This window comes from Suncus etruscus, chromosome 1 (genome assembly GCF_024139225.1).
Source record: "Suncus etruscus isolate mSunEtr1 chromosome 1, mSunEtr1.pri.cur, whole genome shotgun sequence".
In the NCBI taxonomy this organism is placed as follows: Eukaryota; Metazoa; Chordata; class Mammalia; order Eulipotyphla; family Soricidae; genus Suncus; species Suncus etruscus.
Genome location: NC_064848.1, coordinates 185377578 through 185400416, shown reverse-complemented (window position 1 = coordinate 185400416; position 22839 = coordinate 185377578). Strand labels below are relative to the sequence as shown.

The 22839-nt window shown below is 52.5% G+C and overlaps 1 protein-coding gene across 1 annotated transcript; it reads right to left on the bottom strand.

Annotated features, from left to right (window-relative positions):
• Window positions 1-6067: 6067 nt before the first annotated feature.
• On the bottom strand, window positions 6068-21958 carry OSBPL7 (oxysterol binding protein like 7). The gene is given in 24 exon segments (XM_049779066.1): window positions 6068-7074; window positions 8656-8778; window positions 9335-9461; window positions 9549-9693; window positions 9777-9921; window positions 11862-11940; window positions 12032-12095; window positions 13963-14100; window positions 14213-14431; window positions 14433-14461; window positions 14903-14996; window positions 15369-15506; window positions 16839-16934; window positions 17036-17130; window positions 17208-17340; window positions 17429-17521; window positions 17730-17833; window positions 18792-18903; window positions 18992-19102; window positions 19565-19678; window positions 20114-20167; window positions 20309-20434; window positions 20530-20673; window positions 21844-21958. Coding segments are annotated over 23 exon segments (2523 nt in total). The 5' UTR covers window positions 20605-20673; window positions 21844-21958; the 3' UTR covers window positions 6068-6965.
• Window positions 21959-22839: the final 881 nt, after the last annotated feature.

The window sequence follows — 22839 nt, the reverse complement described above, 5'->3', positions numbered from 1 at the left end:
TCCCCCCAAAAAGAATCGGAAATAATCCAAATGCCCTTCAGATGCTGACCAGATAAACAAATTATGACCTACCTACACAATGGAAAACCACTCAGCAATAAGAAGAAATGAATGATTGATATGCGTGACCACACGAATGGCAAATGCTTTCTGGTAAGCCAGAGGAGCCGTGTTCAGAAGTCACTTTTGTGGCATGAAGCAAATCAGCAGTGAACAGGGCCTCAGGGTGGGGTGGGAAAAGGCAGTAGGAAAGTACAAGGGAATCTGGGGACAGGGGTGTGATGGTGACGGTAGTTTTATAATGTCTGTATTTTCGAAAAACAAAGCCCCCATGAAAACCCACAAAAACCTCGAGAACTGTAGATCTTCTAAAAGGGTAAATTTTACTCTATGATAATTCTACTCCCATTAAATATTGCTAAAATAAAGCCATTTGGTTTCATTTAGTGGCATTTTGGCAGGGGGTGGGGAAATGCATGCAGAAGTGCATCGATCTGTCCTATTACTCTGAAACCTATCCCCTTAAATTTTAAAGTAGCTTTATAATTTCTAAGGTGTGATTTATTCATCCATTTATCCTTGGATGGGACATTAGGTTTCTGCTCTGTAACCAAGGCTACAGCAAATATTATATATATATAGCTACAGTAAATATCTGCTCTTTGCTTGTACTATTATTGTACGAGGAAAGTTCTAGAATTGGGATCACAGAGTCAGGGGGAACTTGTTTCCATGAGAAAAAGCAGAAAGTGATGCTTTACAGCCCATGAGGGCGGGAAGGGATGTGGGTAGTGCTCCCCACCACCAGCCGAGCTCTCCATGGCCACAACACCTCCCCAAACATGAAGAAAAATCACCTCTCTCTTTCCTTCCTTATCAGGCTCAGAAGTTTGGGTAACAGCTGACAATTGGTATGACATGACTGACATAGCTGATATGACTGCCATTAAGACGATCTTCATAAATGTTCTTTTGTTTGTTTTTGGAGGCATTGCATCCAACAGTGTTTAGGGTTTACCCCTCACTCTGCTCAGAAATTACTCCTAGAAGACTGGGAGGACCATATGGGATTACAGAGATCAAACCCAGGTTGAACACATGCAAGGCATGGACCTACTCATTATACTACCAGTCCTGCCCAGTCTTCATAGAATTTTGATCATGCTTCATGTTGCATATGTGAAATATAAGAATTTACATCTATGGCCATAGCAGTGGTGCAAGAGGTAAGGCATTTGCCTTGCACGCGCTAACCTAGGATGGATCACGGTTCGATCCCTGGTGTCCCAGATGGTCTCCCAAGCCAGGAGTGATTTCTGAGCACATAGCCAGCCACACATAGCATCACAGGGTGTGGCCCAAAAAGCAAAAAAAAAAAAAATTACATCCAGATGATCACAGAAAAGAAAAATGAATGCACTCAGTGAAAGGAAAGGAAACAAAAGATACTGCTTAGCTTTGTCTTAGAGTGTTTGTTTTCTCTTTGTGATTGTTTTTTCTTTTTTCCCTCTTCTTTCACACTATTTCTCTACATTATGAAGACCAGGTTCTTTTTTAAAGCACAGTCCCTCTGGGAGGTACCTGGGCCACTTCATCATGCAGCCTTCAAGCTGACCCCAGAGGAAATCAGGGTTTGCTGTGGGAACCTCTCAGAAGGGCACCTGATTCAGGCACCTGTGGGGATATGGGCTGTGAAGGACTTCATACATCCTCTGAGATGGTCTGGCTCCAAAGAAAAGCTGGACCTGAATCTAATCAGATGTCAGGGTTGGAGTGATAGTACAGTGGGAGGACACTTGCCTTGCATGTAGCCAACCTGGGTTCCAGCCTCAGTATCCCATATGGTTCCCCGTACACTGCCAGGAGTGATTCCTGAGTGCAACTCCTGAGCACTGCCAAGTGTAGCTGAAAAATAGACATACAAAACAACAACAACAGACTTTATTTATGTATTTATTTTGGTTTTTGGGTCACATCCGGCACATTCAGGGGTTACTCCTGGCACTACGCTCAGAAATCACTCCTGGCAGGCTCGGGAGACCATATGGAATGTCGGGATTTGAACCACCGTCCTGCATGCAAAGCAAGAGGCCTACCTCCATGCTATCTCTCTGGCCCCTTTTTTTATTAATAATTTTGTTTTTTTGTTTGTTTGTTTTTGAGTCACACCCGGCAGTGCTCAGGGGTTACTCCTGGCTTGGGCTGGTGAGATAGCATGGAGGTAAGTCATTTGCCTTGCAAGCAGAAGGATGGTGGTTCGAATCCCGGCATCCCATATGGTCCCCCGAGCCTGCCAGGAGCGATTTCTGAGTGTAGAGCCAGGAGGAACCTCTAGATGGTGGTTCAAATCCGGGCATCCCATATGGTCCCCTGAGCCTGCCAGGAACGATTTCTGAGCATAGAGCCAGGAGTAACCCCTGAACGCTGTCGGTGTGACCCAAAAATCAAAACAAAAACAAAAAAAATAATTACTGTCTCTGAAGTATGTCCACTACCCTCACCATTACCACCATCACCACCAACACCATACCATGACCATCCCCACCATCTGTCATTACCACCACCATAACCACCACACACATATTTTCCCCATTAGAATCACAGCATAGGCAAACCCCTGAGGCCTGCCCCTAATATGTAGAGGGTCCCAGGCACAGGGACTTGTATTATATACTAAATATAGGAACTGGAGCAATATCTCAATGGGCTGAGAGTATGCTTTGCATGCAGGTTATCAGAGTTCAATCCCCAGCACTGTTTGGTCCTCCATCCTCAGGGGCTTTACCCGACTTGGGGTTCAGGGGTCACTCATGGTGGTGCTCAGAAATCCATAGTGCCGGGAATTGAACTCAAGGCTTTACATGTGCAAGGCAAGTGTTCTACCACTGAGGTACATCTCTGGCCTATATTAAATATTTAAAGGGGCCAGAGCAGTGGCACAGCAGTAAGGCATCTGCCTTGCCCATGCTAGCCTAGGATGGACCACGGTTCAATTCCCTGGGATCCCATATGGTTCCCAAGCCAGGAGTGATTTCTGAGTGCATAGCTACCCTGAGCATCACCGAGTGTGGCCCCCCAAATAAAAACAAACAATATAAATAAATAAAATTAATACAATATTTTCTCTTTGATAATATGCAAGTTCATTCTGACCTGGAAGCCTGGACACTACTTTCTAGCCTAAGTTATGGACCTGGCTCCAAGCTAATGGCTGGCCCCCGGGTGTGGGATGTACAGGGAGGGGTTACATATAGGCTGGGCACAGACAACCTAATGGGGAGACCTGAGAAAGACTCTTATTCTGTGGCCCCAAAGTCATCTGGTCAAGGATTCCAAGAGCAATTCCAGTGTTGCCTGTAGAGAGTTGGTTGCCACAATCTCTGCACCCCAAAGACTCTCAACCCCTTGGGGAAGAAGATGACCAAGGGAAAACTTTGGTAGGCATTCCCCTTGGTCCCTCATTCCCCTGGGTCAAATGTGTGTGTGTGTGTGTGTGTGTGTGTGTGTGTGTGTGTGTGTGTGTGTTCCTTGTCCTACTTTCTGCTCTGCCTTTCTCTTAGGAAAGTCCAAGATTAAGATACAGGAGGAAACTGTGGTTTCTGCCTGAGTCTCAGGAGGTTACAGAAGAAGAAAATTTAGAGGAAAGTCTCTGAGGGCTGTGCATGTGGGAGTCCAGAAATAGCTGTGGGAGTTGAGGCATTATCTGGCAGGGAAAAATCACCACAAAAGTAGCCTGACCACCATCCCCCCCACCACCACCCCAAAAAAAAGTCTAGGGAACTTCTGGGAATAGGTGGGGGCTCCATAAGTGGGGATTTCTTGACTCAGTGTGTGTCTCTGAAGTTTGAAGGTGGATGGGGGAATGAGTGCCGATGAAGAGGGCCTGCCTACCTGTTGTTTCTCATTGAGTTATTGGATTCAGGCACTACCAGAGACTTGGAGGGGTACCGAGATCTCTAGAAGGAGCTCAGCCACCTATTAGGTCTTTCCTGGAGATAGGGGCGCCCTCTAAAGGCCGCTGAAAGAATCGCCCTCGAGCTCCAATTCCCCTGAGTCTCTCAAGCTTCTCTGCCCTGCCCTGCCCGCAGCACAGCTGGCCCATCATTGAGATGAGCTTATATTAAAATTTAAAACTAAAATATCACCCTTGAAAGCCAGCCTGAAATGGCCATGGCAAAAGGCCTGAGGCGACTGCCACAGTCCAGACAGGAGGGGCCGGAGGCCAGAGAGGCTGGTGGTAGAAATGACTCTGAAAGGCCAGAGCAAAAAAATACAACAGGTAGGGCTTTTGCCTGGTACCTGACTGACCCAGGTTCGATCGCCACCACCACCACCACCACCCCATGTAGTCTTCTGAGAAGCCAGGAGTAATTCCTGAATGAAGTTAGGAATACCTGGGAGCACTGCCAGGTGTGGCCCCAAACCCAAAATAAAAATAAAAGAAGTGGAAGCATACAAGGCACACAATGTCTTCTTATGAGAAAAGACTCAGTTTTCTATATTTATACCTGATCCCAGATACTCGTTAATACATATGCTTTGTTCTTTTTGTTTAAAACTTTTATTTCAAGGTGTAAGACTTCAATTCAAGCCTAGTTTCATACATGCAAGATATGTGCTCTTAACCCTGAACTATATCCCTGAACATTAGCTTTGGCTTTGTTTAGTGGAGTGACAACTGGAGGTGGTCGGGGTTGCTCAGGGACACTATGAAGTGCCAGGGAAGGAACCAGCCGTCAGCAGCCCAAGCCTGCACTCTTGTCCTTTGAGCTGCTTCCCAGGCACCTCGGGTTTTATTTATTTATTTATTCATTTATTTATTTTTGCTGTTTTTTTGGGGGTCCACACCCAGCAGCACTTAGAGGTCATTCCTGGCAGGCTCAGGGGACCATATGGGATACTAGGGATCGAACCAGGTCCACTCTGGGTCAGCTGCATGCAAGGCAAATGCCCTACCACTGTGCTATTGCTCTGGCTCGTTTTAATTTATTGGGAAAAAATGGCTTATAACATGATACAGCTTTGGGGTATAGTGTGACTATATTCATATATACATATAAATAATATTCAGCACCTGTAGATATAGAGGATATGTAAATACCCAGTCTAGTCCTCTTCTGATACCACCATTCTGATTATTTGTTTTTTGTGGGGTGGGGAGGGTGGCACACCCAATAGTGCTCAGGGCTTACTCCTGGCTCTGTATTCAGTGATCATTCATGGAAGTGCTCGGGAAACCATGAGATAGAGGAAATAGTACCTGGGTCAACTGTGTGCAAGGCAAGCACCTTATTCACTGTACTATATCTCTGGCCCATTCTTCGGTTTTGTTGGGGAGACACACTTGGTGATGCTCAGGGGTTTTCTGGCGTTGTTCAGGGGACCATATGGGATGTTAGGAAATCAAATCCAGGTCGGCCGTGTTTAAGGTAAATGCCTTACTCACTGTACACTGTACTATTGCTCTGACCCTTCTGTTTGATCTCGTTTTTGCATTTGAGCCACACCTGGTGGTGCTCAGAGGTTAGTCCTGTCTCTGCACTCAGGAATTACTCTTGGTGGTACTCAGGGGACCACATGGGATGCCCGGGACTGAGCCTACCACTAAAAGTGCTCTGCCTCCCTCCCTCACCCCTGCTGCAACTTATTTATTTATTTTTTTGGTTTGTTTTTGGGTCACACCCAGCAGCGCTCAGGGGTTACTCCTGGCTCTACGCTCAGAAATCACTCCTGGCAGGCTCACAACCATATGGGATGCCGGGATTCAAACCACAGTCCTTCTGCATGCAAGGCAAATGCCCCACCTTCATGCTATCTCTCCGGCCCACAACTTGTTATCTTTTTTTTTTTTTTTTTTTTTTGGTTTTTGGGTCACACCCAGCAGTGCTCAGGGGTTACTCCTGGCTGTCTGCTCAGAAATAGCTCCTGGCAGGCACGGGGGACCATATGGGACACCGGGATTCGAACCAACCACCTTTGGTCCTGGATTGGCTGCTTGCAAGGCAAACGCCGCTGTGCTATCTCTCTGGGCCCCAACTTGTTATCTTTTAAATGAACGGTCACAAGCCAAATTTCAGTACCATTTTTATTGGAGCTTGGAATGTCACAGCCATTCACCGTCTTCAGAGGCAGACTGCAAGAATGAGCAGCAACGTTGGGGGACGCCTAGCAGCAGGGCGTCTGGCTACATCAGGGACCCCGCTCGCCTGCGAGCAGTACACAACACACACAGGACACAGTCTCTGACACACACAACACACATGTGCTCACGCACTGGGGTGGGGACAGAGCCAGGAAGCCTTGTCTGCTCCGTCTGCTCCCACCTCTTGGAGAGGTTTTGTCAGTTCGAGGGGATCCAGTGAGCTGGGTCTGAAGGAAACCACTTGAGGACGGAGGAAGGACCTGGAAGCTGCAGGCGTTTTTGCAGTTTGGGGACTGAGCCAAGGGAACCTCATAGGGCTGGGACAGGGAAGATGCTGGAGCTGGGATCCAGGGAAGGGCCGGGAGGGCCAGAGAAACCTTTCTCCTCTCCTTCACGCATCCAACTGCAACAGTTGAGGCCGGGCTTGGGGCATAGGAAGCCTGGGGAGCGTCAAGGGGTCCCCTGTGTCCTAGGAAGGCACTGAAATGGGGAACAGGTCCTGGAGAGCCTGACGTCTCCCCTAAGTAACCGGGACGGAAGAGAAAAGGGGAAGACAGAGCAAGAAGGATCTTACATGCCGGTGGTCTGGGGCAACAAGACTGGAAGAGCAAGAATTCAGTTTTCCACCCCAAACACGGAATGGGCAATGTGCTGAGGTGTTCAGCCCCTCCGGCCAGCAGAGGGGAGAGGGCAGAGCCAGAGGTGCCCTCTGGGTCTCCTTCGGTCTTCAGGGCAGTGAGAGGGGGAACTTGGCCTCACTGTGTGTCCGAGGGGAGTGGAGGCAGGAGACAGGAAGTTGAGTCTCCTGCCCCAGAAGCCGGGGCTACCAGAGCACCGCCCCGTCAAGGTTCCCGTAGCCGGGTTCAGCCCGAAGTCGCCAGTACGTGTTGTTGGTCACCCACCACTCCTTCCCGCTGCTGTCCGTCTGCCGCCTGCGGGAAGAGGCCAGGGAGGGGAAGGTTTAGCATCTGCAGAGAAAAGCAGGAGCCCCAGGTTCGGGCGAGAGCTCGAAGGGCTAGTGTTTGTGTGTTGTATGCTGGGACCCAGGTTCCACCATCTCCCCCACCTCTGGCACCACCTGGTTCCTCAGCAGCACTGGAAGCAAAGCCAAGCACTGAGCTGGGAGTAGCTTCAGGTATGTCAGACAAAATAAAACCAAAGAAAAACAAAGCTGACCAGGCATCAGAGGAACCTGGAGGGGGAGTATAGGGCTTAGAGGGCCTGGCTTCAAAAATAAGGTCATGAAAAGCCGGAGCGATAGCGCAGTGGTAGGGCATTTGCCTTGCACGTGGCTGACCCAGGACTCAGTTCGATCTCCAGCGTCCCATATGGCCCCCCAAGCCAGGAGTGGTTTCTGAGCACATGGCCAGGAGTAACTCCTGAGAGTCACCAGGTGTGGCCCAAACACCCCCCCCCAAAAAAAAAAAGAGCTTCCTACATACATGCACGGAGCATGATCCTGTCAACTCTTCAGTTGACAAACATTTGTGATGTACTGTAGCCCGGTGTATGTAAACAACACAAAAATTTTGTATAACACCCAGATGTACAATCTCTAGTAAGTATGTGGGTACTACATGTGTTGTGGTGAGTCATGTTGGTAAAACAAAAGAAGTGCAGGTCTAGGATTTGGGGGCATTGAATACAGTCTCATGACCTGGAGGCATAAAGTCTTGGGAACAGGTAAGGGAAGAGGAACTGTGACATTCCTGCCCAGTCCTGCCGGTAACCCCAGTTACAGGTTTCCAGAGGCACTGACTACTAGGCTGGGCTCCTAGCCCAACCCACCACCATCACTGTGTGCCTCAACTGCAAGTGTGAGCCCCGTGAGCACGTGTGCAAGTGCCACCGCTAAAGAGGCACAGACCGTGATGAGCCCAGAGGCAGCAGGTGTGGAGCACCACAGAGAAATGTGTGACTTCACAGCCAGCATGGGTGCAACCTCCTGTCATCACGACAATATGCACGACAAAGCAAAGGAGAAGCAAAGAGGGAATGAGAATAAAAGACCAGGCACTCCCAACTGAAGTGATAGTCCAGCAGGTTTTGATTTAAGGTGCTTATCAGCATGTGAGACTGACCCAAGTTAGATCACTGGTGTCCTCTACAATCCCAGGAGCCCTACCAGGAATTATTCCTAGGCACAGAGCCAGAAGTAAACCCTGATCAAAGTTGGGTGTGCCCCACCCAAAAAAAGACAAAGGAACAGAGTGATAGTACAGTGGGAGGGCATTTGTCTTGCATGCAGACAACCCAGGATTGCCCCAGGTTTGATCCTCAGCATCCCATATTACCCCCTGAGCCTGCCAGGAGTGATTTCTGAGTGTAGAACCAGAAGTAATTCCTGAGCATAGCCGGGTGTGGCCCAAAAACAAACAAACAAACAAACAAAAATAAAATAAGACACAAAAATAAAACCAGGCCCCAAGACACCAGCTCCTGGTGCACTCCCCGCCCAGAGTAGAAAGTTGTCCTTGGGCAGTGCAGCAGCAGAGGGGCAAGGGCAAGAGCACCTGAAAAAGCGAGCCTGGTGGGCAATGTTGTTCTCCTCCATCACTCGGCGCCGGTCTCGCTGCAGCTGCTCAATCCTTCTCTTCTGGGCTTCAGCAGCCTGGATGTTCCCTTCTTCCAAGTACCTGAGATGTATCAGATGGTACCAAGATGGGTCAGTGGAAGTCTGCCTTTTTCCCTGGGGGGGGGGTCCTTCAATCCCAGGCCTTGATCACTTGGCTAGCTCTGCCTGCAGACAGGCAGTCAAGGCTTGCTTGCCTTGCTTGAGGCCAACTGGAGTTCAATCCCTGGAACCCCATTTGGTCTCTTGGGCCCACCAGAAGTGATCCCTAAATGGAGCCAGGAGTAAGCTCTGAGCACTGACAGGTATCATCCAAAAACCAATAGGAGAGGGCCAGATAGCATAGTGGTAAGGCGTTTGCCTTGCTCAAAGCCGATCCAGGATGGACGATGGTTTGAATCCCGGCATCTCAAATGGTCCCCCATGCCTGCTAGGTGTGATTTCTGAGCACAGAGCCAGGAGTAAACCCAGAGTGCTGCTGGGTGTGACCCAAAAAAAAAAAAGTCAATAGGAAAAAATAATAAAATAACAAGGACATACACAGTGCCACTTCTTGGAAAAGCAGAATGGGGTCAGGGAGGTGTTGGCCTGGAGGTGTAGAGGGGGCGCTTGGCACTGACCTCTGGTCTGGCCGGAGCCGAGTGTCCGTAGAAGGCAGCGACCGTTTCAGCTCCGATGTCAGCTCGTTCAGCTCCAAGGCAAACTGAGTGAAGCCGAAGTTTCGCTCGTGGTTTGGGGGCATCGAGTCTGGGGTGGGGAAAGTCAGGGCTAGGGCTGAGGGACTGTGCCAGAGCTGCCCTCACCCCGTCCAGCCCCAGTGGTCACCCCACTTACTGGGCTTCCAGATGCACTGACCACTGGCTGGGGGTCCTCGGTATAGCCCCTCGTGCCACTTCCCAAAGAGCCGATGGAGGACACGGCCACTCCGGCTGAACACGGCGCCCTGCACCTCGTGGACATTGGAGCTCCAGTACTTGGCCTTGGGGTGGGGAGCAGGGGCCTTAGGAGAACGTTCTCTCCCTTTGCCGGGCTGGGGGGGCGGCAGGGATGAAGCAAGCCCACCTTGCAGAAGGTGATTTTGCAGTGGCAGGAGTTGTCCTGGGTATTCCGGATCAGCACCTCCCCATAGTGCTCAATCCAGCGCTGGCCGCTTAGGATGTTGTGGATGCAAGATGTCACCTTGTTCCACTCAAAGTGATCCCCGAACCTGAGAGACAGAGATGGGGCAGCAGACCACCCCATATCAGTGGCACCCCCAACCTTGGCCCAGCCAGGAGGCCAGGGGCAAGAAGTTTTGGTTCCCACGGTTCGAAAGGGGGTACACTGAGTAGAACAGTAGTGGGACTGGGATGCTCAGTGTTCTGCATGTGGGAACCTCAGGTTCAGGCCCAGGCACCAGAGTCCTGGCAGCATCACACATGCTCCACCCTGTGCTGCCAGGTGCAGACTCCAAACAAAACTAACACAGAGTGGCTGGAAAGAAAGTCCCGAGCTGGGCTAGAGTGATAGCACAGCATTAGGGTGTTTGCCATGCACACAGCCAACTGAATTTAATCTCCGGTTTCCTACATGGTCTCCCAAGCTTGCCAGGGGTTACTCCTGGCTCTCTGCTCAGAAATTGCTCCTGGTAGGGTCAGGGGACCATATGAGAAGCTGGGAATTGAACTGGGGTCTGTCCGAGGTTGGCTGTTATCTCTCAAGCCCCCAGGGGTGATTTCTGAGTGCAGAGCCAGGAGTAATCCTAAGCGCCACCAGGTGTGTTCCAAAAACCAAAAAGAAAAATAAAAGAAAGTCCTCTCCCTAAAATATGTATTATTATTTTTTGTTTGTTTGTTTTGCGGTCACACCTGCAGCGCTCAGGGATTACTCCTGGCTCTATGGTCAGAAATCATTCCTGGCAGGCTCAGGGGACTATATAGAATGCCGGGATTCGAACCACCGTCCTTCTGCATTCAAGGCAAATGCACTACCTCCATACTATCTCTCCGGCTACAAAAATGTATTATTATTAGTTATGTCAACTATGTAAGGCATTTTCTTTAAATAAATAAATTTAAAAAAATAGAAAGAAAGTCCTGAGCTATAACACCTTTGCAAAAATTTCTAAAGCCTCTGAGAGCCAAACGTCTGGGACTAAGAACAGAGGGCGTAGCCGTGCCCTGCCCTTGGGTCCCAGGCACCAGGTGGCCAGGGTTGGCCTGCACTACAGCATTTCTCACTGACAGAGGCAACATTCCTTTCTGCTGCCCACAGAAAGAACTAACAGAAGTAAGACTCCCAGAGAGTAATCCCAAAGGCAGGATCACCTCCCGCATCAGAGTCTAGTTAGCTTCCGGCAACACAAGCCTCTTGTCTGTAAAAACAGCTAAAGGATGGTGTTCAATTTATCTTAAAATTGGCGCTGGAGTGACAGCATAGTGGTAGAACATTTACCTTGCATGCAGCCGACCCTGGATGGACCCAGTTTCAATCCCTAGCATCCATTGTCGTCCCTGAGCCTGCTAGAAGTGATTTCTGAGCACAGAGCCAGGAATAACCCTGGAGTGCTGCTGGGTGTGGCCCAAAATCCAAAATGAATAAATAAATGTTTAAAAAAATTTTTCCTGGGCCCGGAGAGATAGCACAGCAGCGTTTGCCTTGCAAGCAGCCGATCCAGGACCAAAGGTGGTTGGTTCGAATCCCGGTGTCCCATATGCCTGCCAGGAGCTATTTCTGAGCAGACAGCCAGGAGTAACCCCTGAGCAATGCCGGATGTGGCCCAAAAACCAAAAAAAAAATTTTTTTTCCTGAAATCAATTCAAGGTGCATGTGTGTGTCTGTGTCCCTGAGTTTGTGTACCTGTCCATGAACATGTGTGTGTATAAATTATGTGTGCATCCGCATATGGATCTGTGTGTACAAGTGTTACATGTCCTGCTGTGAGTCACGGTTGAAAGTGTGAAAGTCATCACATCAGGTGATCTCAGGGAGCCCTTCCACTCTCTACTCTTCACCTCATCACCCTTCTCACTAGCTGCTGTAAATGTAGGTGTAAATGGTACAGACACTGCGCCTTCACAGGCAGGGTCAGGCCAGCCCTCTCTACCTTGTAAACCTGGTACATGCCCACATGATGGGCCCAAAGGCTGAGCACTTGGGGACACTCACCTGGGCAGGCGTACATTGACTGTCCCCACTGGCACAATCTCGAGAGATTTGCCCCAAAACTTGTTTTTCCACTTCATGTCTGCAGTTGGGTCAGGAAGGAAAGAACAGCAGAGATCAGACCAGAGGGGGTGCCAACCATTTCCCCCTACCCCATCCATGCACCCCCTTACCTTGCCAGAAGATGAAGTTCTCAGACTCCGCATGGCACGCAGAGATGGGGGGATGGTGAGAGACCTTGATGAACAAAGGAAGAATGCCCTGGGTTTTAACCCTCCTGATCTGAAGGCCCCCAAATTCTTTGCTCTCCCTCATTTCCTGTACACCGTAAGCCTATTCCAGGTCTCTTTCCCTTCTTCCCTGACCATCTTACATATGACACCAGGAAGTCCTCGGTCTCCCTTCTTGCCAGCTCCCTACTTGCTACTGTCAATCAAGCCCACAGAGCCTCTGAAATCTAGACCTTCCACAGGATCCTCTTTCCTCACTAGCTTGCCCCTCAAAGCTCAGCAGCACTTGGGGTGGCTAGGGCCGCAGCAAGGAGTTTGCCTTGGATTGGAACCCCAGAATCTAAGCTAGTGACTCCAGTCTGTCAGTCACACCCGATTCCCTGAGAGGCCTCAAACCTGCTGGACATTCCCCCTTGGAAGCCAAGCTAGGTACCTCCCTAACTCAGCCACCTGGCCCAGATATTACCGATCTTACTATCTAGATCCCTGAGTCCCTCAAACCAGAGGCTACCCTAGACATCTCCTTCTCATTGACCATCTCCCCTTCTCCCTCTAAGAAAAACTTCCTGCTGGGGCCGGAGAGTTAGCATGGAAGTAAGGCGTTTGCCTTGCATTCAAAAGGTCGGTGGAGGTGGCTCGAATCCTGGCATCCCATATGGTCCCCTGAGCCTGCCAGGAGCAATTTCTGAGCATAAAGCCAGGAGTAACCCCTGAGCACTGCTGGGTGTGACCCAAATAAAAAAAAAAAGAAAAAGGAAAAAGAAAAACTTCCTGCTGTCCACTGAATGAGGTCAGGGATAGCTCATGAATCTGCCTTCCTCCCACTCCAGCAGGCAGAGACTAAGAGCCAGCCCAAAACTTTTAGAGGCCATGGGAATGACTGCTAATGGCCTCCTCTGACCCTTATGCACACATCACACACTCTGGCCCAGAGCCTTGATGAAGTGCATTCAGAGCTCGTCACTCCATTGCTGGAACACTCTAAGCACCCCAATGCCCTCAGGGATTATACAAAAACAATAAAAATACCCTTGAGGAAGGGAAATCGTTCAAAGGTGGGAGATCATGCTTTGCTTGCAGGAGCCTGAATTATATTCCCAGCACCATCTGGTTCCCTAAGCACTCTCACCCTCAAGCACAAAGAAGTAAATAACCTATGCTTGGGTATAGTCTTCAAACCAAAATACACTCCCCTCAAAATAATACTCTAACTCCCTGCAGGGCTCCTCAGAATCCAGCTCTGCCTTGTGTTCCAACAAGTCTTTTAACTTTTTCCAAACGTCCTTCATTAGTTCTTTGAGCCTGTCTGAAATAACTTCTCTCTGGGACAGGAATTGTTTTTTTGTTTTAAGGTTTTTTGTTGTTGTTGTTTTGGCTTTGGGGCCACACCCATTGACGCTCAGGGGTTACTACTGGCTATGTGTTCAGAAATTGTTCCTGGCTTGGGGGACCATATGGGACATGGGGGATTGAACCATGGATTTACTCCTGATGGTGCTGCAGGGGTCCATGAGTTACTAAGGATTGAACCTGAGTCTGCTGCATGTAAGGCAAATGCTCTGCTCACTATACTATCATTCCAGCCTCTGGAATTCATTCTAAGAGGTACAGTGGGCCCACTGCCAACTCAATGAGCCTAGGAGGGCCCAGCTCTAGGACTGGTCCCACAACTTCCGATTTCTGTCCCTAAGTTTCCTCTTCCAATTTTCAGTTTCCAGTCCCCACATTCAACCCAGGTTCCTTTAGCAGAGTTCTCGGCACCTTCTGAGCATACACAGATCCAGGCACAGTGCCCCCAAATTCCTCCATGCCAGGGGGGCTTCCCATTCCAAAACCTAACAAAACCAGTCCAGACACCGGCCCTTGGCCCACACCTGCTCACTGATGAAGCGGAAGCCCCGGTCAGGCCGCTCACACTCATAGGTCTCTCCTAGGACAGGGTTGAAGGGTTTGCAGCCTGCCCGGTGATAGGTGGATGAGTAGGCTGATACAGCGAAGGCGGCCACGTATACCTGCAGAGGCGAAAAGAGGCACTAAGGAGCAGGGCCAGGTACCACCACCCAAGAACAGTCAATAAAAGCAAGCACGGGGTCCCAGAGGACTCCCCGGGCTAGAACAGTTTACCATGCGCTCGCAGGGGTCAGCCAGGCGGCTGGCCTGGTCCAAAAGGCTGCTGTACTCCAGCTCTTCGCACAACCGCTGCAGCGTGTTGAGCGGCTCGTTGAGCTGCACGGGCATCGACACCTTGGACAGGTCTTTGCCGATGTTGTTTCGCAGGATGTTCCACAGGCTCACGTCAGCTCCTGGGCCGCTGGCCGCTGGCAGGCAACGGCGGCGGGGGGGGTCCGGGGGCTCTCCCTGGAACACACACCCCTGTGTCCCACAGCTGCTGCCACTCCTTCCCAAACACAGCACCTCCCGGTTACTTTTTGTTTTTTTGGTTTTTGGGCCACACCCGATGATGCTCAAGGGTTACTCCTGGCTATGCGCTCAGAAATCACTCCTGGCTTGGGGGACCAAACTGCAGTCTGTCCTAGGTCAGTTGCATGCAAGGCAAATGCCCTACCCGCTTGCTTCACTGCTCCAGCCTCAGTACCTTCCACTTTTAGAGAAAGGCCATTTCCTAGCTCTCAGCCTGACCCAAGCCTAGAACACTCCAGAGCTCACATCTTAGCTTCATCTCTTGGGGTTGTCCTTGGAATCAGCATCCAGAAACCTCAGTCTATCAGTTCTTATAGAAACCATCTTCAGGAGGATGCCTGGATCTCAGCCTGGGTCTCCCCATACCTGACCCCCTGCCCCCACTCCCAGGACCTTTCTGCCATGGCTCTGCTCCCCTGAGCTCCAGCAGCTCCTCTGACAGGCTGGTGGTGACTTCGCTGGCGCACGATTCCTCTTCCTCAGAGCCCTAGAAGGGGACAGATAAAAGGCAGGTAGAGCCAGGGAAGGGACTCTGCAGGCCTGCGCGCTAAGAAACTGTCCTGGGGCAACTGGCCATCCTCCAAGGGGAAGAGCCTGGCTGGCTTCCCCACTGGAAGCTCAAAGGCTTCAGGGTGGGGCAACCCAAAGAAATGAAAAGGGGTCCAGCGTCTGAGCTAAGGGGTGTCAAAGGAGCATTGATAAGAGGAAGTCTAGGGGAGATGGCTGGAGTGCAGTGGGGGTGGTAAGGAGGAGAAACAGGGTCCCCTGCAGAGATTTCTGAGCAGGCGACAGAACTTGGGAACCTTCTTCCAGGAATAGGGAGCCTGCCCTGCCCGTACCCCATTCTCTTCTCCCTTACCTCATTCTCAGAAGAGCTGGCGGACAAGAGGACCTCACAGGCATCAAAGAACTCTGTGTGTGAGTCGGCGAGGGACAGGACGCTGCTTTGGGAGAGCTGGGGGGTCAGCTCTCGGCCCTTCATGTACAGAGCTTCCTGCTATGGGAGCAGAAGAGGCCAAGTGGGGGGTCAGCCAGGGCTCCCCAGGGTCTGACAATAGCCTTGAGGGCAAGTAGAGATCAGATTTTTGGTGGGAGCATGAATCCTGCAGAGCAGGAGAGGCCACACAGGGAAGTAAGAGGAACCTAGACTTCCCCTCAGAGCCATTGACTCTGAGTTCCACCCCAGCCCTGAGCCTGAGCTCACTTGGGAGTCTCCACTCAGTAGATAAGGACACAGGGGCAGCGTCACAGCATCAGTGGGTACCAAATGCAAATCTACAAGGCAGTACCCCACTGTCTGCTGGGAGCCCTTGGGACCCATGGTCCAGTGGTGAGGGCCAGAGCCCATCTGCCAGCCTCCTTGAGTCTGGGTTACTCTCTGAAAATTTGCATCAGGAAGGTGAGTGAGCTCAAGTGGAAGAACATAGCTTTCATGCACCAGGCCTGAGTTCCAGCCCTGCATGGCTTGCCCCTTAGGAGATAGCCTTCAGGGGCCTGTGATACCACAGAACTCCCCAGCTGAATATCACTGGATGTGGCCCTGGTGACCCATAACACACTGTAGGAGGTGGCATTGGTATTTCCACCAGGCCCAGCTCTTCTGGTAGTGGCCCTAATTAAAGAGTCCCAATAGGACCAAGGAGAAGCAAGTAGAAGAGTCCCTGACACCACAAGATTTTCCCAATCACCAGTGAGTGACCTTAAGCATTGAGGCTGGAGTCATCCCTGTAGGCATGACTCTCTCAAATAATAAACTAAAAGAATTGGGGCTGGAGAGATAGTACAGTGAGTAAGGTGCTTGCCTTACTGGTGCCCTATTTGGATTTGTTAATGGCATCCCATATGGTCCCCTCAAGCACCACTAGAAATCTGTGAGTGCAGAGCCAGGAAAAACCCCTAAATATCACTGGATGTGACCCAAAAATTAATTAAAAATTTCTTTAACTAAATAAAAAGAATCACTGCTGGGCCAGAAAATATAGCTGGTAGGGAAGTTTGTCTTGTCCATAGCCAACCTGGGTTCGATTCCCTGGCATCCCATACGATCCTCTGAACATCACCAGGAGTGATTTCTGAGCAGAGCAAGGAATAATCCCTGAGCACTGCTGGGTGTGGCCCAGAACCACCATCACCACCACCAACACCACCAACACCAACACCAACAACAAAAACAAATCATTGCTGAGCATCGAGAAATGCTACAGAGGGCTGAGAGTAGCGGACAGTGGCAGGGCTGGGCTATAGCCCATCTTCCCTGCAGCCCCTCAATCCTCACTGGGGCAGGTAGCTCAGAGAAAGCCATCCTCAGTACCCTGCACCCTGGACCCACCTCTTCAGGGTTCAGGGAGCTGAAGGAGTCCACAGTGGTGTCCGAGGAAATGGAAAGAGAATGGAGGCGCCTCGAGCCAGTGGAGGCCTCAGAGACCTATGGAGGCGGCAGGGGAGATCGGAGTGATCTCTGTGGGTCAGTCTCAGCTCCCCAAACTGCCCTCTCTTCCCACCGACCCCCAATTCCCCAAGTCTCACCCCCAGCCTTGGCAGCTCGGAGCCTTGGTGCAGGTCCCTGAGTCGGTCCCGCTCATTGGTCAGGGCAGCCAGGACACTGCTGAGGGAGGTGTGCACTGGGGGGCGATGCAGGCTATGAGTACCCCTCCTTACCGCCCCATCTACCTCTCCCTGGCCTGTCAGTCCTACTTACCCTTCTGGGCCAGGGCCCAGAAACTACGCTGCAGGTGAGCATAGTCAGGGGGCGGAAGTCCTCGGGGACCTGAGGGGTCCCGGGACTCCAGATAACGAGACAGGTTGGGGACTGAGCCGTGGAGACGCGCGACCTGCAGAAGAGGGGAGCAGATGCAGGTGCAGCCTCCCTGGAGCCTCCCACCCAGCAGTGGCTACCTGGGGGTCCACACCCCACCTCACCCGTCCAATGGTATCATCTTTGGCAAAGCTCTGGGTGCACCACATTCGGCTCGTCCGCTTCCCCTTCTTGGGCCTCTCGGTTGTCACGGAGGCCTGACAGATCAAGGTGAGGGACTGTCAGCCTCGGGGTCAGAGTCAGAGTTAGCAGATGGTCAGAGAGGAGGGTGTGAGGGCACTGAAAGGACTAATTCCAAAGGGGCAGAGAAACTGAGGCAGCATGGACAAGTCCAGGAGGCCCACAGCAGGCCCTGGGGATTAAGAATCATGGATGGGCAAAGTGGGAAGGGAAATGCAGATCTACCTGGTGTGTGGGGATGACAGGGGCAGAGGGGATTCGATGTAGGGATTCCAGGCCCTGGAGGAGCCGGTGCAGCTCCTGGAGCTTGCCCTGGCACTCGGAGAGCTCTGTGGGGAGAAGAACCAGGCATCCCTGTACCAGCGCCAGTTCCCAGAGTTTTCCCCTCAAGTCCTGCCCTCCTCCAAAAGCTGTTCACAGTAGTCACAGAAATAGGGCCACTGTCTCCTAGTCTCCTGCAGGAGCCCCTAAATCAGGGGTCTCAAACTCGTGGCTCGCGGGCCGTTTGCGGCCCTCCGTACAACATTTTGTGGCCCGAGGCCGGCCTTCAAATATTGCAGTATTCTCGAATATTTGCTTACCGAATAATTGCAATAAAATCGCATTAGTAAGAAAAAAAATCGCATTAAACATTTGCATACCCCAAGCAGTTCCGTTCAGGGTACGCAAATGTTTAATGCAATTTTTTTTCTTACTAATGCAATGTTTTATTGCGAATATTCGGTAAGCGAATAATCGCGAATACTTTGCGCCTAGCACAGATGTCATTTCCGCTGCTCCTGCCAGCTGTCCCTTTTTTTGTGTGTGAAATCCCTTATGCGGCCCTGCCTCACCCTGACTTTGCCTCCTGTGGCCCCCAGGTAAATTGAGCTTGAGACCCCTGCCCTATTTCTAGCTTTTGGTCTGGCCAAACAAGAAGCTCAGCATCCCAGTCTCTGCTGCCTCTAGACCCCACCTGGCCTCCTGCAGACCAAAGGCCCTAGATCACTTGCTCACACTCCTCTTAGCTTATACTTCCCACTCATGGAACAAAGTGCAGCTCTCCCACTCTGGAACTGAGCCTTGAGCACCCCCGTCCCTGGTACGGTACCTCAAAACAGCCCCCAATACAGGTATGAATTTTCATGCTTTGCAGCCTAGTGTAGAGGTCCAGGGCATGAGCCCCAGCACCTTTTAAAAGATCGGGGCTCCCTGAAGCAAGGATGGAGGTCCACACCCTCTTCCTTACTGCTTACCCCACCTAGACATAACTAGGAGGACCCCATAGCCTGGGGGGGTGCTACTCACCATGGGAACAGCGATCCAGCCCATCGCTGCCCCTCAGCCAGGAGGACACCTTCTCCCGTGGCCCCAGCCCAGGGAGAGCCGCAGTGCCCCCTGCTGTTTGGGCACCAGGAACCTGTGTGAGGATCAAGGTGAAGGAGGGAAAGGATGGCACCCACGACGTGCCCACAATTCCTACTTCCTCCATTTCTGCTCCATCTTACCTTGCGGTGAGCAGTGCTGGGCAGTGAGCCTCGTGACATGTCCAGGCGCTGGGCCAGGCGGTGGGCACGCAGCTGGGCCACCCAGCTCTGGAACACATCCTGGGATTTGATCTGCAAAGAGAGGCAGAGGGGCAGATAAAGAAAGGAGAAGCTGGGCCCGGAGAGATAGCACAGTGGTGTTTGCCTTGCAAGCAGCCGATCCAGGACCAAAGGTGGTTGGTTCGAATCCCGGTGTCCCATATGGTCCCCCGTGCCTGCCAGGAGCTATTTCTGAGCAGACAGCCAGGAGTAACCCCTGAGCAGCACTGGGTGTGGCCCAAAAACCAAAAAAAAAAAAAAAAAAAAAAAAAGAAAGGAGAAGCTGCTATACAGGGGCGAGCAGAGGCCCTTTTGTGGGGGTCAGACACAGACTCCCCAGAGTTGGGCCTCCTCTCTGGCGTTGTTCCCACTACAGCGCTGCTCTGCTCTCGGCTCTCTTGGGCCTTCTTGTCACAGGTCCACTGCGCTGCACAGACCTCAGCCTTGTCCCCTCTTCTGCCCAGTGCTAAGCTGCCCCTGGCTCTGGGCTGTCACCTTGAGGTGGTAGATATTGTCTTCGGTGTCCAGGTCAATGCGTTGGGCCTTTCTGTTGATGGACATGACGGACAATCGGACATCAATGGAGCCATGGAGCTTTCCCTTGGTAACCTGGGAGAGTGAGGGGGACAGGGGCTGGTGTGAAGCTGACAAACCATCATTACCAGGAAGCTGTTCTGGATTCAAGGGATGGGACAGTGACCAAGTGACACATCCACAGAGACCCCTCAGGATCCTGCTATGCCCAGTTACATTCTAAGTCTGAGAGAGCCACAAACCCAAGAAATGCCCAAGACTGAGCAAATGCTGAGTATGTCAACCTCCCAGCCTGGGTCCCAGGGCATCCAGCAGCTAGGAAGAGAGCAAGAGTCCACCCATGACCCCACCTCATGCATGCTTATTCAGGTGGGGACTGATCCCTCAAATGGGCCCACTCTCCCTGTTTTAGAGGAAACCATGACCCTGACAAGACACTGCAGCCAGCCAAGGGTGCATTTGAGCTTCCAGAAGCCTCTGTAGCCCGCCTGCCACAGGGCCCCAACTCACATCCTGCCGGGTAGTTGCGTAGTGCAGGATTCCATCTTCCAGGACAAAGTATCTCTGTGCACGTCCCAGAGACAAGGAGAGGAAGAGGGAGGGAGAACAATCAAACACGTGGCCTTTTCTTCTCTGTACCCTGCACTTTCCCTGCCCCACCTCCACGTCCATCCGGCTCAACCCCTCCCCTGGCCCAACGCCTACCTTGTGCCAGCCCTTCAGAGGCCACTTCCTCTTCTTCAGCAGGTGACCTTCCTGTCGTTGGGGCAAGAGCCCCTCAGGCCCCAGCCTACCCCGAGGTTCCTCCACCACTTCCCACAGCTCTGAGGCCTGTGGAGGACAGAAAGACAGGGCAGCATTTCAGAATCCATGCTGGACCTACCCCTGCAGGGGACCCCCTTCTCAATTGCTGGTGCCCCTCGAACCTGATGGATGCTGCTGGGCTTTGTAGACTGGACACTCTCGGCCAGGGATGGGGGGTCCCGATCCTGGAAGTCCATGGAGAAGACACAGCTCCTCCCTGAGGTAGCTGTGGGGCAAGTTGGGCGTCACCTTGTTCTGAGGGGGCCCTAGAAGGAGAGACCTAGTGAGCAAAGCACAGCCATCACCCCTAACTCTCCAGCACCCCTTCAGGGCTCACCCACAGTTTCCGCTCACCTGCCCACCCACTCTCACAGGCAGGGCGTGTCCACTGCACCCCCAGGCAAAGGAAACCACCAAAAGTCCTCCCCGCCCCACCTTGGGCACACAGTTTCAACTCCAGGAAACACTGGGTGTTTTCTCAGGAGGCTGCCCTGTGGGGGACCGGTGTGTAGGGCAGAAGACTTCAGAGCCTGCACCCACGATGTCAACAGCCTGGCTCCCCTTCCACTGGGGACCCTGCACCTCCACCCTAGGGCTCGGACCCACCAGGGTTTCCTTCCTGCAGTGCCCACCACCACCACCCCAACCCTTCACCCAACTCCTCTCCTGGACAGAGAGGCCCAAGAAGACTGCCTCGGTCTCCCCCTTATTCTTCCCATCCAATGTCCCCCTAGGAGTCCTACCGTGGACCCTCCGTTCCTCCAGCCAAGAGCCTCACCACTCCAATCTGTGGGACCAAGCACCCACCAGCAGAACTGGGGGGCTGAGCTATTGAGGACACCTGGCGCGGGAAGCGTTAGATCCACACATGTCCCGCCACCGCCGCGGTGCGCACAGGCGCCCCGGGCCGGCACCAGCCCAGCCGGGGCCACGCTAGCTCCACCCCAAGATCAATAATGCAGGAGGCTGCGGGGGAGGGGACGGAGGGGCGAGGCTGGCCCCAGGCTGGGAAACAGCACGGCCCTTCTGAATGCTGGCAGGTACAGAGGTGCAGAAAACAAGTGGGGTCTGGGGCATGGGGTGGCAGGAACGGCCCGGAATTTGGGGGCCAAGGGGGATCCTCTGCTGCAGGGATCTGATCCAGGAAGGCAATAGGGACACACACACACACACTCCTGCATTCAGCCATTGAAAGTTCCCAAAGTCTGGCCGTGTCTGGGGAGCTGTGTGCCCTCCTCGGCCTGCTCCCCTGGGGTCCTGGCCCCTCACTGCTCTGCAGGGTGGTGGGGAGATTCTCAGGGAGAGGAGGATGTGGGGTAGAAGGTGAGGCAGGTGGGCACCCCCTGGCCACCTCCATTCCTGCTCCCAGCCCAGCAGCTCCAGGTGGGAGGCAGCTGTCTCGGGGCATGTCAGCTGATGCCGGCGCGGCCCCTTACCCCTGGGTCCATGGACGCCGGTGCTCCTTGGCCCGTGCGCCGCTCAGCCTCTGAGTCACCGTCTCCCAGGCGCCCGCTCCCTCCTCGCCGAGCTGTGAGCAGCGGCTGCCGCTGCTGCAGGAACCAGGAAGGAGACGTGGGAGCCTCCCCTCCAGCCGGATCTCCCTGCCTCCCCCTCCCCGGGCCCTCCTCCCGCCCAGCGCCTGGCCGCTCAGCTCTGCCCCCCTGCTCCCCGGAGGACTCAGGGCTGAGCCAGGCTCCTAGCGCCCGTTAGGAGCAGGGTGGCTGGGGAGTGGGGACATGGTCTGGTCCCCACTGGGCAGAGTTCCAGGCTATGATCACTGAGGACTCGTCGGGAGCTGTGGGCCTCAGGCCAGGGCTGGTTTACTCCAGCTAGCTTGGCCTTGACCTCAGTTAGCACACCAAGCCCTTTTCTCATTTGACTTCTGGAAATAGATTGCAAAATTCTCAGCCAGCAAAAAGGTATCAGGTTAGGGGAAGGGATGAACGACTCTTGGGGACCACAATAGATGGGCCAAGAGCACAAGTCAGCCAAGACTCCTGAGAGCTAGCCAGAGGCCCCCACACTTAAAGCTGTTGGGAGATGACCCCCCCCCCCAGGGAGCTGGGGTCTCACACCACCCAGGAAGATCCACACAGGAGTAGGGCAGGAGCCAATGGGAAGAAGCAGAACCGAACTCAGGGGCCCCTGCCGACTTTCTCAAGCTGAGCACTTTTGCCCAAGTGTCCAGTTCGGTTGTGCATTCTAATGAAAAATCAGTCTTCAAAAATCTATAATGCACTGGCATGAAAAGGACTGACAGTTTTCAGTAGGGTTGCTTTCTGGGAAGAAGTGGGATTTTTAGCTCTGAGGCCTCAGAGACTGCCAGGACGTGCATACAATGCAGTTTTCTTCTATTTCAGAAACTTCCCCGATCTCTCATTATCACATCCCCCAGCCCTTTGGGCTGTGGCTCACTTTTGCTCACCCTTCCT